The sequence below is a fragment of the Bos indicus genome, chromosome 4 (genome assembly GCF_029378745.1).
Source record: "Bos indicus isolate NIAB-ARS_2022 breed Sahiwal x Tharparkar chromosome 4, NIAB-ARS_B.indTharparkar_mat_pri_1.0, whole genome shotgun sequence".
Taxonomy (NCBI): Eukaryota; Metazoa; Chordata; class Mammalia; order Artiodactyla; family Bovidae; genus Bos; species Bos indicus.
In genome coordinates this window covers 99,406,488-99,423,090 of record NC_091763.1, presented here as the reverse complement: position 1 = coordinate 99,423,090, position 16,603 = coordinate 99,406,488, and the positions used below count along the sequence as shown (strand labels likewise).

General features: G+C 45.1%; 1 protein-coding gene across 12 annotated transcripts in view; it reads left to right on the top strand.

The window, feature by feature from the left end:
• LOC109557664 (solute carrier family 23 member 1-like) overlaps positions 1-16,603 on the top strand; it is a 263,748-nt gene that overhangs the window by 94,105 nt on the left and 153,040 nt on the right. Inside the window, exons 1-2 of one of the 12 annotated variants that reach the window (XM_070788195.1) lie at positions 1,708-1,842; positions 2,560-2,690. The exons of 10 other annotated variants lie outside the window; for them this stretch is intronic. In XM_070788195.1, coding sequence (XP_070644296.1) covers positions 2,649-2,690 — 42 coding nt within the window. In that variant the 5' untranslated portion in view covers positions 1,708-1,842; positions 2,560-2,648. Of the gene's footprint in view, positions 1-1,707; positions 1,843-2,559; positions 2,691-16,603 lie in introns of those variants that run through there. One more of the 12 variants, XM_070788198.1, reaches the window with a different exon arrangement.

The following is a 16,603-nucleotide window of genomic DNA, read 5'->3' as shown; positions in this document are numbered from 1 at the left end:
CATAGAAAAAGCTAAAGAATTCCAGAAAAGCATCTGCCTCATTGACTACTTCCAAGGTAAAGCCTTTGACTGTGTAGATCACAAAAAACTGTGGAAAATTCTTAGAGATGGGAATACCAGACCACCTTACCTGCCTCCTGAGAAACCTGTATGCAGGTCAAGAAGCAATAGTCGGAACTGGACATGGAACAATCGACTGGTTGCAAATTGGGAAAGGAGTACGTCAAGGCTGCATACTGTCACCCTGCTTATTTAACTTATATGTAGAGTACATGTGAAATGCTGGGCTGGATGAAGCACTAGCTGGAATCAAGATTTCTGGGAGAAATAATAATTTCAGATATGCAGATGACACCACCCTTATGGCAGAAAGGAAAGAGGAATTAAAGAGCTTCTTGATGAACGAGAAAGAGGAGAGTGAAAAAAGCTGGCTTAAAATTCAACATTCAAAAAAATGAAGATCATGGAATCTGGTCCCATCACTTCATGGCAAATAGCTGGGGAAACAATGGACACAATGAGAGACTTTATTTGGGGGTGCTAAGCTGAGAAATGCTGGGCTGGAAGAAACACAAGCTGGAATATAGATTTCTGGGAGAAATATCAATAACCTCAGATATGCAGATGATACCACCCTTATGGCAGAAAGTGAAGAGGAACTAAAAAGCCTCTTGATGAAAGTGAAAGTGGAGAGTGAAAAAGTTGGCTTAAAGCTCAACATTCAGAAAACTAAGATCATGGCATCTGGTCCCATCACTTCATGGGAAATAGATGGGGGAACAGTGGAAACAGTGTCAGACTTTATTTTTGGGGGCTCCAAAATCACTGCAAATGGTGACTGCAGCCATGAAATTAAAAGACCCTTAGTCCTTGGAAGGAAAGTTATGTCCAACCTAGATAGCATATTCAAAAGCAGAGACATTACTTTGCCAACAAAGGTCCGTCTAGTCAAGGCTATGGTTTTTCCAGTGGTCATGTATGGATGTGAGAGTTGGATTGTGAAGAAAGCTGAGCACCGAAGAATTGATGCTTTTGAACTGTGGTGTTGGAGAAGACTCTTGTGAGTCCCTTGGATGGCAGGGAGATCCAACCAGTCCATTCTGAAGGAGATCAGCCCTGGGATTTCTTTGGAAGGAATGATGCTAAAGCTGAAACTCCAATACTTTGGCCACTTCATGGAAAGAGTTGACTCATTGGAAAAGACTCTGATGCTGGGAGGGATTGGGGGCAGGAGGAGAAGGGGATGACAGAGGATGAGATGGCTGGATGGCATCACTGACTCGATGGATGTGAGTCTGGGTGAACTCTGGGAGTTGGTGATGGACAGGGAGGCCTGGCATGCTGTGATTCATGGGGTTTTACAAAGAGTTGGACAGGACTGAGCGACTGAACTGAACTGAACTGAAAGGTCAACTACTTAATGACCGTTGACTCTCTTCTGACCTTGGTTTTTCTATTATAGCTTAATCAGCTCTGTCCCCTCCCATGTCAAACTTCTCATTGTTTTGCTTTGCAGGGCTTCCTCTTGGATGGACTCCCATCAGTGTCTATGTAGGTCCCACTATGTGTTTCCTGAAACGTGGGTCCCAGTACTATCTGTTCCAGAACATTCCATCATTATGAATAACAGGTATTTGTTTACATCAGCCTTCATGTGCATACACGCTAAGTTGCTTCAGTTGTGTCTGACTCTTTGCAACCCTGTGGACTGTAGCCAACAGGCTTCTCTGTCCATGGGATTCTCTGGGCAAGAATATTGGAGTCGGTTGCCATGCCCTCCTCCAGGGGATCTTCGCGACCCAGGGATTGAATCCACATCTCTTACATCTCCTGCATTGGCAGGTGGGTTCTTTACCACTAGCACCACCTGGGAACCCCATTGGACTTTATAGAATGGTGTTTACTGAGAGTTTTAGAGGAGCATTTTAGTACTCTGTGTGGGATAAGACTGAGACTCTGACTTCCTGGATTTGTCTCTCCAATAGGTAGGTTACTAGAAGTTTCTACGTATTAGGGAGCCAGGCACCCAAGTTGTAGAAGCATTTTTTCTCAGCCTCTCACCTGAGGTCTTTGCTCCACCCATGAGCCTTAGTAGCCTCTCCCAGGTCAGCATTTAGGGCTAGCAGTCCCTGCCTAACGGCTGTGTCAGTGTATCTCAGGGGCCAGGCTGCTTGTGTCACTTTTGCAATGTTTACATTCCAGTTCAATCAGTCACTAGAAAGGAGCTTTAGAAAACAGAAAGGCCCCTATGTCTGGCCCAGAGCCTCACCCCCTCTTCTCTTGCCCCTGGGAACCTGGTTTCCGGAAAGTGCTGTCCTGCCACATCTCAACAGGCTGCCCCCTGATTTGTTTCCTTGGTGCCATGGGGGATCATTAACTTCTCTGCAACTAACCCACACTTTTCAAATGATGCAACGCTTACTATCACTGGATGTACCTTGGTCCCCTGAAGTGACCTAAGAGGGCTGGAGGGGGTGTCTGTTAGAGACCAGTAGGTGGGGCTTAGAGGCCCCACCCTCTTGGATCCTCATCTTTCCCTCTCTCTTATTATTTTGGCAGGCTGTAAGAAAGTAACCTTCCTCTCCAGCAGCGGCTTTGTTCCTTTTCTGTTCTGAGAGGAAGGCAAAAAGAGAAGACCCCAAGCGGCCATGAACTCTGCCATCACTACCTGTGAGCACCCCAACCCCTTGGTGAGTGCTGGTAGAAGAGAGGGGATGATAGAGGTGGGGTGTGTGTTAAGTGTTAGTCTCTCAGTCGTGTCCGACTCTTTGCAGTGTCATGGACTGTAGCCGGCCAGGCTCCTCTGTCCATGGGATTCTCCAGGCAAGAATACTGGAGCAGGTTGCCATTCCCTTCTCCAGGAGATCTTCCTGACCCAGGGATCAAACCCAGGTCTCCTGCATTGCAGGCAGATTGGTGCGGTAGCCGAAAAGAGGAAAGACCCTGGAGAAAGGTCCCAGTGTGGAGTCCTAATGCAGATTCATGAGGAAGGTGGCTTGTGTTCCAAGTGAGACGTTGAATTTTCACAGCTGTTCTCCTGCTGCCACCATCGCAAGGCAAAGATCCCACCCTCAGTGCTGAACTCCGTGAATGAATTACAAAGGAAGAAGGGAGAGCTGAAAGGCCCTCTGTTTTACTCTGTTGAATCTAAGTGTTTGTTTTCCAGGTTTCTCAGCATTATGATTTCTTTGATCAGAAAGCCTTTCTGAAGCAAAGCAAAGAGAAAGAGGAAAGCAGAGAGAGAGAGAGAATGAGAGAGGGTGAAAGGCATGAAACTGATATGTCCTAGTGTTATGTACTTTATTTTCCTCCTTCAAGCCACTGAGGCATACACCTCTGTTCCCATTTTACATATAAGGAAGCTGAGGCCCAGAGAAGTAAAGGGACAATAACCCATCTGGAGGCCTCTCCAGCTCATCCTTGAGCCCTGCTCCCACCATTCTTTCCAGCCTAGTTTGGCCACCTAAAAAGCAGGGCCGGGGGGTGGGGAGAGCTGACAGAGTGGGGACCCTCTGCCCACCATAGCCAGACAGAGCCTCTCCCCACCAGGCCCAGCCATGGTATCCGTTGAACAGGTGCCACGCATGAGCCTGGGCTGGGCCCTCAGAACTGTCCCCTGGAGCCCAGCTGCCAGACCTTGCCCACTGCTAGTCTCAGTCTTCTGGTAAAGGGACTGTGGCTGACTCTTCTGGAAAAATTTGACAGGCACCTGAGAGAAATTTCCTCTCCTCTCAGAATTCCTATTGCTAAAAGTAAAAATTCAACTGGGTAAATTTAAAGCTAGTTGGCTTTATTTTTAAAATTGTTATTATTTCTTTTGGCCACACCTTGCAGCATGCAGAATCTTAGTTCGCCCACCAGGGTTTGGACCCAGGCCCCCTGCAGTGATTCCACACGGTTAAGTGTGGAGTCTTAACTGATCGACTGCCAGGGAAGTCCACATAATTGGCTTTATTTAATGATTCATGAAATGGACAGCATACCATCATAGAAGGCAGAAGGGAGCTTTGAGGAGCTGTACAAAATGGAGGAGTTTTATAGGCAGAAGGAGGCATGGCAAAGTTATTCTATCAAAGAGTGGATTGTTTCAGGCCAGGGCACTTTCCTGAAAAGCAGGGGTCTACCAGGCAGATCATCTCACTAGTTCTGACCAGATAATTCAAGACGGACTAGTGAAAAGTTACATCCCTGTGAGAAACCAAAACTGCATGCAATTAATTAGGTTAGGCATTAGGTTAGAACTTCCCTGGTGGCTCAGACTGTAAAGCGTCTGCCTACAATGCAGGAGACCCAGGTTCAATCCCTGGGTTGGGAAGATCTCCTGGAGAAGGAAATGGCAACCCACTCCAGTATTCTTTCCTGGGAAATCCCATGGACGGAGGAGTCTGGTAGGCTACAGTCCATGGGGTCGCAAAGAGTAGGACATGACTGAGCGACTTCACTTTCTTTCACTTTATTAAGTCTTGGTTGGCTGATATGGGCTTAGCATTAGTTACTCCATTTTGGACCATTTTAAATTTTTTTAAACACTTCTGTCACCATCTCATAGAAGCAAAAAAAAAAAAACAAAAAAAAAACAACTTGGGAAATAAGTTGAAAACTCTATTTCTGAAAGCTGTGATTTTTTTCCACGTCTTTAGCACACCTGAAGCCAGTAGGGTGTGGTAGGGTCTGGGCATATATCTGTCTTTATTCAGTGAACTGTCTTGTCATTTTCCTCAAAGCCTCGGTCTCAGCACCCAGATTAAAAGGCCACTACTCTGAGATGTTTTGGTTTTCATGTGCATATTCCTTTGTTAGAACCTTCTAGGGATATAAACATGGGGAAGACAGATTCCCCAGCCATGTTTGGAGAGACCTGGACAATCCCAATGGCTAGAGTCAGTTGACTGGAAGTGTTAGGAAACAAACCTAGGGGGCAAGTTGGGGAGCGGGAGGCTGTGTTGGGGGTGGATGGAGTCAGAGGGCCAAGGGATTCATTTCCCCCCAGAAATCCTCCTTCCTACTGCTGTTCCCTCTGTGCCAGCCTCCTCCTGCTCTGCTGCTCTGCTCCAGAGAGATGACACGCTGTCCCTGTACACACAGGAATGCACCTGCCAGCAACTGCCCTCAACCAGGAGAGGAGAGTTTCATTCTCCCATTTACAAGGGGACCTGGGACAAGTCATGTAATCTCACTGAGCCTCAATCTCCTCTCTGGAAACTGGGTTGTGAGAATCAAATGAGAGGATGCACTGGAAGCTCTTTGCAAGCTGTAAAGCACTATAAAATGCCACACCTCAACAGAATGCCTCTTTGAGCAAGTGTTTTGGTGAAATTACAGCCCGTGTTTTGAGCTGATAGACTCTTCCAATCAGAAGAAAAGCTTGTGGCCCGTCTTCTTATACCAGTGCTGACTCATGCGGAAGCTTCATTAAGAGTTTATTCTTCCTTCAAAAAGGGGCTTGTAGGCATTCTTCTGCCACTATAAGAGTCATAGACTTAAAAACAAATTATTTACTTGGCCATGCCAGGTCTTAGTTGCACCATGTGAACTCCTGGTTGAGGCATGTGCCATCTAGTTCCCTGACCAAAGGTTGAACCTGGACCCCCTGCATTGGGAGCTCAGAATCTTAATCACTGGGCCACCAGGGAAGTCTGAGAGTTACAGAATTTTACTGACCAGGGATTCCCCTGGGATAAAGTCACTTCCCCCATCTGGATATGCCCTGAGGTGGGGCTTTTTCCACCTCCATCTGGGAAGCCCCTGCTCTACAATATCTCTGGGATGTCACATTTCTATGCATATCTTTAATATGCTAGTGACTCATCTCTGACACACAGGAATCTTAGCCCACTGTGTACCTGTTTATTTGATTTTTTGCCCCAGCACTTTATGTAAGTGACACAAAGTGCTTTACAACAAAAGTTGTATTTTGATCAGGCTCTGTGCTTTCTAGCAGCCATAGCTGACATGCTTCACAGAAGTCACACACTCTTATCAGAGTGAAGAACCAGCTGTTCTCAAGGAAGATAAGTTTTTCTCCACTCTTAAGTTCTAATTTTTTTCCATGTTGGGCCTCATACAAGGACAATTTCCCAGAAAAGTGTTGTAAAGCAATTACAGAAGTGGTTTCCATAGCCTCATCAGGTCCAGATTGATATCCAGACAAACTTAGAATATTCAGTCATCAGGCAGAGAACACTCTTGGAGTCACTGACTTTTTTTTTTAAGATTGTTTTCTGATGTTGACCAATTTCAAAGTCTTTATTGAATTTGTTATAATACTTCTTCTCTTTCATGTTTTGGCCACTGGGCGTGTAGGATCTTAGCTCCCTAACCTGGATCAAACCCTCACTCCCTTCATTGGAAGGCAATCTTAACCACGGGACCACCAGGGAAGTCCTGAGTCATTCAGTTCAGTTCAGTTCAGTTGCTCACTCGTGTCCGACTCTTTGTGACCCCATGAGTCGCAGCACACCAGGCCTCCCTGTCCATCACCAACTCCCAGAGTCCACCCAAACCCATGTCCACTGAGTCAGTGATGCCATCCAACCATCTCATCCTCTGTCGTCCCCTTCTCCTCCTGCCTTCAATCTTTCCCAGCATCAGGGTCTTTTCAAATGAGTCAGCTCTTCCCATGAGGTGGCCAAAGTATTGGAGTTTCAGCTTCAACATCAGTCCTACCAATGAACACCCAGGACTGATCTCCCTTAGGATGGACTGGTTGGATCTCCTTGCAGTCCAAGGGACTCTCAAGAGTCTTCTGCAACACCACAGTTCAAAAGCATCAATTCTTCAGCACTCAGCTTTCTTTATAGTCCAACTCTCACATCCATACATGACCACTGGAAAAACCATAGCCTTCAGTAGACGGACGTTTGATGACAAAGTAATATCTCTGCTTTTTAATATGCTGTCTAGGTTGGTCACAACTTTCCTTCCAAGGAGTAAGCATCTTTTAATTTCATGGCTGCAGTCACCTTCTGCAGTGATTTTGGAGCCCAGAAAAATATAGTCAGCCACTGTTTCCACTGTTTCCCCATCTATTTGCCATGAAGTGATGGGACCAGATGCCATGATCTTAGTTTTCTGAATGTTGAACTTTAAGCCAACTTTTTCACTCTCTTTCACTTGGATCAAGAGGCTCTTCAGTTCTTCTTTACTTTTTGCCATAAAGAATGAAGAGTCATTCATTGACCCTTAAATGGCTGGGGTAAGGGGAAGGCCCCAAACTAACATCCCCCCTACTGTCCCCACCAAAACCTCCCCCCACCCCCCGCTGCCCCTTCACCTTTCTGAGAATTCCAAGGGGTCTTGGGAGAAGGTATGAGGTGAGTTTGCCAGAGCTGTACCTGCCCAAGTCATGTGAGTTCATTCACAGGCGCACATAACAGGAAGCCACATACACTTTTGAGTATTTTTGCAACCCTCCCAGAGTCAGAAGGGGACACGGAGTCTGAGAGACAGGAAGTGATGTGCTAATGGCTGCCAAGCAGGGCACTGACAGACCACCGCGGCCCCAGTTCAAACTGCATGCTCTGCTGTTCTGTGTAGCCTACGCAGCGTCAATCAACCAGCCAGCCAATCAACAACCATTCTTTTCCTTCTGCCCCTCCTCTTTTCTTTCGCCGGTTCTTCTGCGGTTGTGCTCAAAGGCTGCACCACGCGGTCACTAAAACGTCGCGATAAGTGCTCCGGAGTTCCCTTGGGCACTTTTAGGCTGTCTTTGGCTTGGCCTTGACCTGCTTAGGCAAAACCACCCTTCTTTCACATCCAAGTATCGAAGCTGCATCAGGACCGCCTTCTTTTCAGGAATCCAAATAGGATCAGCATAACGTTTCCAAAGAGTTCTAACCAGTTATGGATTTATTTTAAAAAGTCGATGAGAGAATCTTTATGGTCATTAATTTATGCATGTGTTTGTTTGTTTATTTATTTATTTATTTTTCACTCAACAGATTGTGCTGTGAGCACTAACTCTGTGCTAGCAATGGAGTAGAGAAGTTATGGGACTTTATGGGCTTTTGGATGAGGAAACCGTGTTATGGCTGTGAGGCATGCTGGGGCAGTAGTCCCGGAGTGGAGAGAAGTCAGGGAAGGCTTCCTGCAGCAGAATTGGGAGGCATGCTTCCAGGCATTGCTGAATAGATGAGTAGAAGCAAAACTCTTGCATTTAAGTTTCAGAAACTAAATAATAGATTCATGGGCACATGCACCGAGCCCCAGGAACAGGGTGACTCTGCAGGGCTGTGCTGTGGCTGACTCAGTGCACCCACTCTCTGCAAGTCTGACCGCAGCCCTGAGCTCCTCCCGCTGCCTGGACCTTAGCGCTCTGGGAAATTTTCTCCATCGCCAGTGGTGGGGCCCCCGCTTACTGGGAGAGCTGAGATCCGATTTGTGGTCCATCGCATGGAGGAGGAGGACTGGCTTCCTCTGTCTCCACGTGGAGATGGCACATCTATCCCACCCACTCTCCACGTCAGCCAGAATTGTCCTTAGTTGCAGCTTCCCTGGTGGGATCTGAACAACACCCTTAAAATGGCAGGTCTTAACTGGGGGTGATTTTTACCCTGCTGGTGACATTTGGCAATGTCTGGAGTCATTTTGGGTCGTCACAACTGAAGGTGAGGGCAAGGGCTTGCCACTGGCATCTAGTGGGTTCAGGCCAAAGATGCTACTAAATATCCTAGGGTGCATGATACACCCCAACCCCTGCCATGAACACACACAACACAAGGAAGAATTATCCTGTCCAAAATGGCAATGGTGCTGAGGTTGAGAAACCCTGTCTTAGAATATGATGTTCCAGTGCTGTTCTGGAAGAGGTAGGGGACAAACACCCAGTTCTTGATCTGGTGGCTTTCTTGTCTCTCTCCACTTCAAAGCAACTGGTGACCCCTTGCCCCCGATTCATCTGCTTCTCCTACTTCTCCAGAGCAGGGCCACTGATCCTTAGGGAGAGCAGCCATGGTGTCTGTGCCCACAATTTTGCTCCCATTTCTTTTAAAATCAGAAGGAAAAAAACAATAACCTTAGACAAAAGAGAAAAATTTTAATACATAATAATGTATCTTTATATCAATATAGTCACAAAAAATAGCAGATTTCTTGTATAGGAGAAGCTCATAGCATTGAAATGATTAGCATTCCCAGGAGTCATAGTGCAGGTTCAGTTCAGAAGTTGTTCTTTGAGGCTGTGCTGAGTAAAGGGTGCTTGACTATGGAGGTTGGTGTTGGTATTGGTACCTTTAGCATCCTTTCCAGAACTTTCTCTGTGAGAAGCCCACACTATCTTCAGGGCACCCTGGCTGTGACACTGTGTGGAACCTGCTATTCCTCTGTGGTCTGACCAGGGCCCAGAACCCTGCTGGGGCCTGTCACCTAATTGCCTGATCTTCATGCTGGTGGCCTTGCCTCATTCTGGCCACACTGAAGACATTGTTTCCCTATTCCTCTCACCTACAGCTCCTCTAATGTCACTCTACCTACAGATGCTCTAATGTCACTGAAGTGTGAGTTAAAAGCCTTTGAAACATAGGACCAGAAGCTTATCATAATTATAGCAGCTAATACTTATTGGGTAGGTGCACCATGCAGGCAGGACACTGGACTATGTACTTCATGCTCTGTCTTTTCCCCCAGGTTTGTTAGATATAATTGACATATAACATTGTGTAAGCTTAAACTGTCCAAGACATTGACCTGATACAATTATATGCTGCAAAATAATTACCACCATAGCAGTTATTAATAGATTCCTAGGTATCGCTAGTGATCAACAACTGCCTGCCAATGCAAGAGACTTAACAGATTTGGGTTGATCCCTGGGCAGGGTAGGTCCCCTGGAGGAGGGCATGGCTACTCACTCTAGTATTCTTGCCTGGAGACTCCCATGGACAGAGAAGCCTGGCAGGCTATGGCCCATGGGGTCTCAAAGAGTCGAACATGACTGAAGTGACTTAGTGACTAGGCAGCAGTTCTTAGTAGTTAATCCCTCCATCACGGCATGCAGTCACCACTTCTTTTTTGTGCTGAAAACATTTAGGATTTACTCTCTTTAGTTCAGTTCAGTCGCTCAGTAGTGTCCGACTCTTTGCATCCCCATGAATCGCAGCACGTCAGGCCTCCCTGTCCATCACCAACTCCTGGAGTTCACTCAGACTCCTGTCCATCGAGTCAGTGATGCCATCCAGCCATCTCATCCTCTGTCGTCCCCTTCTCCTCCAGCCCCCAATCCCTCCCAGCATCAGAGTCTTTTCCAATGAGTCAACTCTTCCCATGAGGTGGCCAAAGTACTGGAGTTTCAGCTTTAGCATCATTCCTTCCAAAGAAATCCCAGGACTGATCTCCTTCAGAACGGACTGGTTGGATCTCCTTGCAGTCCAAGGGACTCTCAAGAGTCTTCTCCAACACCACAGTTCAAAAGCATCAATTCTTCGGTGCTCAGCTTTCTTCACAGTCCAACTCTCATGTCCATACATGACCACAGGAAAAACCATAGCCTTGACTACATGGACCTTGGTTGGCAAAGTAATGTCTCTGCTTCTGAATATGCTATCTAGGTTGGTCATAACTTTCCTTCCAAGTAGTAAGCGTCTTTTAATTTAATGGCTGCAGTCACCATCTGCAGTGATTTTGGAGCCCCCCAAAATAAAGTCTGACACTGTTTCCATTGTTTCCCCATCTACTTCACATGAAGTGATGGGACCAGATGCCATGATCTTAGTTTTCTGAATGTTGAGCTTTAAGCCAACTTTTTCACTCTCCACTTTCACTTTCATCAAGAGGCATTTTAGTTCCTCTTCACTTTCTGCCATAAGGGTGGTGTCATCTGCATATCTGAGGTTATTGATATTTCTCCCGGCAATCTTAATTCCAGCTTGTGTTTTTTCCAGTCCAGTGTTTCTCATGATATACTCTGCATATAAGTTAAATAAACAGCGTGACAATATACAGCCTTGACATACTCCTTTTCCTATTTGGAACCAGTCTGTTGTTCCATGTCCACTTCTAACTGTTGCTTCCTGACCTGCATACAGATTTCTCAAGAGGCAGGTCAGGTGGTCTGGTATTCCCATCTCTTTAAGAATTTTCCACAGTTTATTGTGATCCACACAGTCAAAGGCTTTGGCATAGTCAATAAAGCAGAAATAGATGTTTTTCTGGCACTTTCTTGCTTTTTTGATGATCCAGTGGATGTTGGCAATTTGATCTCTGGTTCCTCTGCCTTTTCTAAAACCAGCTTGAACATCAGGAAGTTCACGGTTCACATATTGCTGAAGCCTGGCTTGGAAAATTTTGAGCATTACTTTAGTAGCGTGTGAGATGAGTGCAATTGTGCAGTAGTTTGAGCATTCTTTGGCATTGCCTTTCTTTGGGATTGGAATGATAACTGACCTTTTCCAGTCCTGTGGCCACTGCTGAATTTTCCAAATTTGCTGGCATATTGAGTGCAGCACTTCCACAGCATCATCTTTCAGGATTTGAAATAGCTCAACTGGAATTCCATCACCTCCACTAGCTTTGTTAGCAACTTTCAAATATATAATACAGTATTATATATATATAATTATATATAACCACAAGCTGGCCAGAATATACCACAATACCATTGTTCTTGCTTCTAGAAAGCTGTCCATCTGTCTGGTTGTAATAAGAAAGTGAAACTAAGCAGGAGCCTCTGGCGATCCTGGGCACAGAAGACTTTCCATGTCTCTTGTTCCTTGTTTGTGGGGAACAGACTCCAGCCTCCATGACCTTCTCTGAGTCCCAAAGGTTAGATTCAAACAGTTGCTAATCAGGGAAAGGAGGGGATTCAGAGACAACAGAGAGCAGCCAGGAAACAATAGTGCAGACTTTGGGCAGGGTCCTGGTTCCACCTCAAGAGATAAAACAGTATCTTTATTTTCTTGGGCGCCAAAATCACTGTGGATGGTGACTGCAGCCATGAAATTAAAAGACATTTGCTCCTTGGAAGGAAAGCTATGACAAGCCTAGGCAGCATGTTAAAAAGCAGAGATATCACTTTGCCATCAAAGGTCCATGTAGTCAAAGCTATGGTTTTTCCAGTAGTCATGTATGGATGTGAGAGTTAGACCACAAAGAAGGCTGAGTGCCGAAGAACTGATGCTTTCAAGTTGTGGTGCTGGAGAAGACTCTTGAGAGTCCCTTGGACTGCAAGGAGATCAAACCAGTCAGTCCTAAAAGAAATCAATCCTGAATATTAATTGGAAGGACTGATGCTGAAGCTCCAATACTCTGGCCACTTGATGCAAGGAGCACACTCACTGGAAAGGACCCTGATGGTGGAAAAGATTGATGGCAAAAACAAAAGAGAATGACAGAGGATGAGAGGGTTAGATAGCATCACTGACTCAATAGATATGGATTTGAGCAAAGTCTGGGAGAGAGTGAAGGACAAGGAAGCCTGGCACGCTGCAGTGCATGGGGTCACAAAGAGTGGGACATGACTTAGTGACTGAACAACAATAACAAAAGGACTAAACCCCCCATAAATGGAAGATGACATCATTCTTTTTATTTGTTTATTTGGTTTTTTAATTAAAGGAAAATTGCTTTACAGAATTTTGTTGTTTTCTGTCAAACCTCAATATGAATCAGCCATAGCTGCTCCCTCTTGACCCTCCCTCCCATCTTCGTCCCTATCCCACCCCTCTACGTTGATACAGAGCCCCTGTTTGAGTTTCCTGAGACATACAGCAAATTTCCATTGGCATCTATTTTACTTCATAGAAACACAGTAAGTTTCTGTGTTACTCTTTCCATACATCTCACCCTGTCCTCCCCTCTTCCCATGTCCATAAGTCTATTCCCTCTGTCTGTTTCTCCATTGCTGCCCTGCAAATAAATTCTTCAGTACTATTTTTCTAAATTCTGTATATATGCATTAGTATATGATATTTATCTTTCTCTTTCTGACTGACTTCACTCTGTATAATAGGCTCTAGGTTCATCCACCTCATTAGAACTGACTCAAATGCATTCCTTTTTATGGCTAAGTAATATTCTATTGTGAATATGTACCACAACTTCTTGATCCAGTCATCTGTCGATGGACATCTAAGTTGCTTCCATGTTCGAGCTATTGTAAATAGTGCTGCGATGAACAATGGGATACATGTGTCTTTTTCAGTTTTGGTTTCCGCAGGGTATATGCCTAGGAGTGGGATTGCTGGGTCATATGGTGGGTTTATTCCTAGTGTTTTAAGGAGGAAGATGTCACCATTCTTCACTCAAGATTAAAGGAACCTCAAACTTATCAGATCATGTGTGTTAGTCACTCAGTCATATCTGACTCTTTGCAACCCTATGGCCTGCTGCCCACCAGGCTCCTGGTGCCCATGGAATTCTCCAGGCAAGATTACTGTAATGGGTAGCCATTCCCCTCTCCAGGGGATCTTCCCAACCCAGGGATCAAACCTGGGTCTCCTGTATTGTAGGTGGATTCTTTACTATCTGACCTACCAGGGAAGCCCAAGAACAAGGTTCTCATCAGATTACCTGCTACTGCTGCTAAGCCACTTCAGTCATGTCCGACTCTGTGTGACCCCATAGACAGCAGCCCACCAGGCTCTCCCATCCCTGGGATTCTCCAGGCAACAACACTGGAGTGGGTTGCCATTTCCTTCTCCAATGCATGAAAGTGAAAAGTGAAAAGTGAAAGTGAAGTCTCTCAATCGTGTCAGACTCTTCGCGACCCCATGGACTGCAGCCTACCAGGCTCCTCTGTCCATGGAGTTTTCCAGACAAGAGTACTGGAGTAGGGTGCCATCGCCTTCTCCGCAGATTACCTGAGACCAGATTAAAGCAGTGCCCTGTACACAGCCTTCTCTTGTGTTGTTCGAAGAAGGTGTTTGCTGTGACCAGTGCGTTCTCTCGGCAAAACTGTATTAGCCTTTGCCCTGCTTCATTCTATACTCCAAGGCCAAATTTGCCTGTTACTCAGGTATTCCTTGACTTTCTACTTTTGCATTCCAGTCCCCTATAATGAAAAGGACATCTTTTTTGGGTGTTAGTTCTAGAAGGTCTTGTAGGTCTTCATAGAACCGTTCAAATTCAGCTTCTTCAGCATTATTGGTGGGGCACAGACTTGGATTACTGTGATATTGAATGGTTTGCCTTGGAAATGAACTGAGATCATTCTGTCGTTTTTGAGATTGCATCCAAGTACTGCATTTCAGACTCTTTTGTTGACTATGATGGCTACTGCATTTCTTCTAAATGATTCTTGCCCACGGTAGTAGATATAATGGTCATCTGAGTTAAGTTTACCCTTTCCAGTCCATTTTAGTTTGCTGATCCCTAAAATTTTGATATTCACTCTTACCATCTCCTCTTTGACCACTTCCAATTTGCCTTGATTCATGGACCTGACATTCCAGGTTCCTATGCAATATTGCTCTTACAGCATCGGACCTTGCTTCCGTCACGAGTCACATCCACAACTGGGTGTTGTCTTTGCTTTGGCTCCGTCTCTTCATTCTTTCTGGAGTTAGTTTTCCACTGATCTCCAGTAGTATATTGGGCACCTATGGACCTGGAGCGTTCATCTATCAATGTCCTATCTTTTCGTCTTTTCATACTGTTCATGGGGTTCTCAAGGCAAGAATACTGAAGTAGTTTGCCATTCCTTTCTCCAGTGGACGGTGTTTTGTCAGAACTTTCCACCATGACCTGTCCGTCTTGTGTAGCCCTACAGGGCATGGCTTATAGTTTCATTGGCTTAGACAAGGCTGTGGTCTGTGTGATCATATTGGTTAGTTTTCTGTGTCATAGCTAACACCTTATTCCAGCAACACAGAGGAGACTCTACACATGGACCCCACCAGATGGTCAACACTGAAATCAGATTGATTATATTCTTTGCAGCCAAAGCAGGAGAAACTCTATACAGCCAGCAAAAACAAGACCAGGAGCTGACTGTGGCTCAGATCGTGAACTCCTTATTGCCAAATTCAGACTTAAATTGAAGAAAGTAGGGAAAACCACTAGACCATTCAGGTATTACCTAAATCATATCCCTTACAGTGGAAATGAGAAATAGATTCAAGGGGTTATATCTGATAGACAGAGTACCTTAAGAACTACAGACACAGGTTTGTGACACTGTACAGGAGACAGGAATCAAGACCATCCCCAAGAAAAAGAAATGCAAAAAGGCAAAATGGCTGTCTGAGGAGGCCTCACAAATAGCTGTGAAAAGAGAAATGAAAGGCAAAGGAAAAAAGAAAAGATATACCCATTTGAATGCAGAGTCCCAAAGAAGAGCAGGGAGAGACAAGAAAGCCTTCCTCAGTGATCAGTGCAAAGAAATAGAGGAAAGCAATAGAATGGAAAAAACTAGAGATCTCTTCAAGAAAATTAGAGATACCAAGGGGCAATTTCATGCAAAGATGGGCACAATAAATGACAGAAATGGTATGGACCTAACAGAAGCAGAAGATATTAAGAAGAGGTGGCAAGAATACACAGAAGAACTATACAAAAAAGATCTTCATGACCCAGATAATCATGATGGTGTGATCACTCACGGAGAGCCAGACATCCTGGAATGTGAAGTCAAGTGGGCCTTAGGAAGCATCACTACGAACAAAGCTAGTGGAGGTGATGGAATTCCAGTCGAGCTATTTTGAGTCCTAAAAGATGATGCTGTGAAAGTGCTGCACTCCGTATGCCAGCAAATTTGGAAAACTCAGCAGTGGCCACAGGACTGGAAAAGGTCAGTTTTCATTCCAATCCCAAAGAAAGGCAATGCCAAAGAATGCCCAAGCTGCCGCACAATTGCACTCATCTCACACACTAGCAAAGTAATGCTCAAAATTCTCCAAGCCAGGCTTCAACAGTATGTAAACCATGAACTTCCAGATGTTCAAGCTGGATTTAGAAAAGGCAGAGGAACCACAGATCAAATTGCCAACAACCGTTGGATCATCAAAAAAGCAAGAAAGTGCCAGAAAAACATCTATTTCTGCTTTATTGACTATGCCAAAGCCTTTGACTGTGTAGATCACAATAAACTGTGGAAAATTCTGAAAGAGATGGGAATACCTGACCACCTGACCTGCCTCTTGAGAAATCTGCATGCAGGTCAGGAAGCAACAGTTAGAAGTGGACATGGAACAACAGACTGGTTCCAAATAGGAAAAGGAGTACATCAAGGCTGTATATTGTCAACCTGTTTATTTAACTTATATGCAGAGTACATCATGAGAAATGCTGGGCTGCGTGAAGCACAAGCTGGAATCAAGATTGCCGGGAGAAATATCAAGAATCTCAGATATGCAGATGACACCACCCTTATGGCAGAAAGCAAAGAAGAACTAAAGAGCCTCCTGATGAAAGTGAAAGAGGAGAGTGAAAAAGTTGGCTTAAAACTCAATATTTGGAAAACTAAGATCATGGCATCTCGTCCCATCACTTCATGGCAAATAGATGGGGAAGCAATGGAAACAGTGGCTGACTTTGTTTTGGGGGGCTCCAACGTCACTGTAGATGGTGTCTGCAGCCATGAAATTAAAAGACCCTTGCTCCTTGGAAGAAAAGCTATGATCATCCTAGGCAGCATATTCAAAAGCAGAGACATTACTTTGCTAACAAAGGT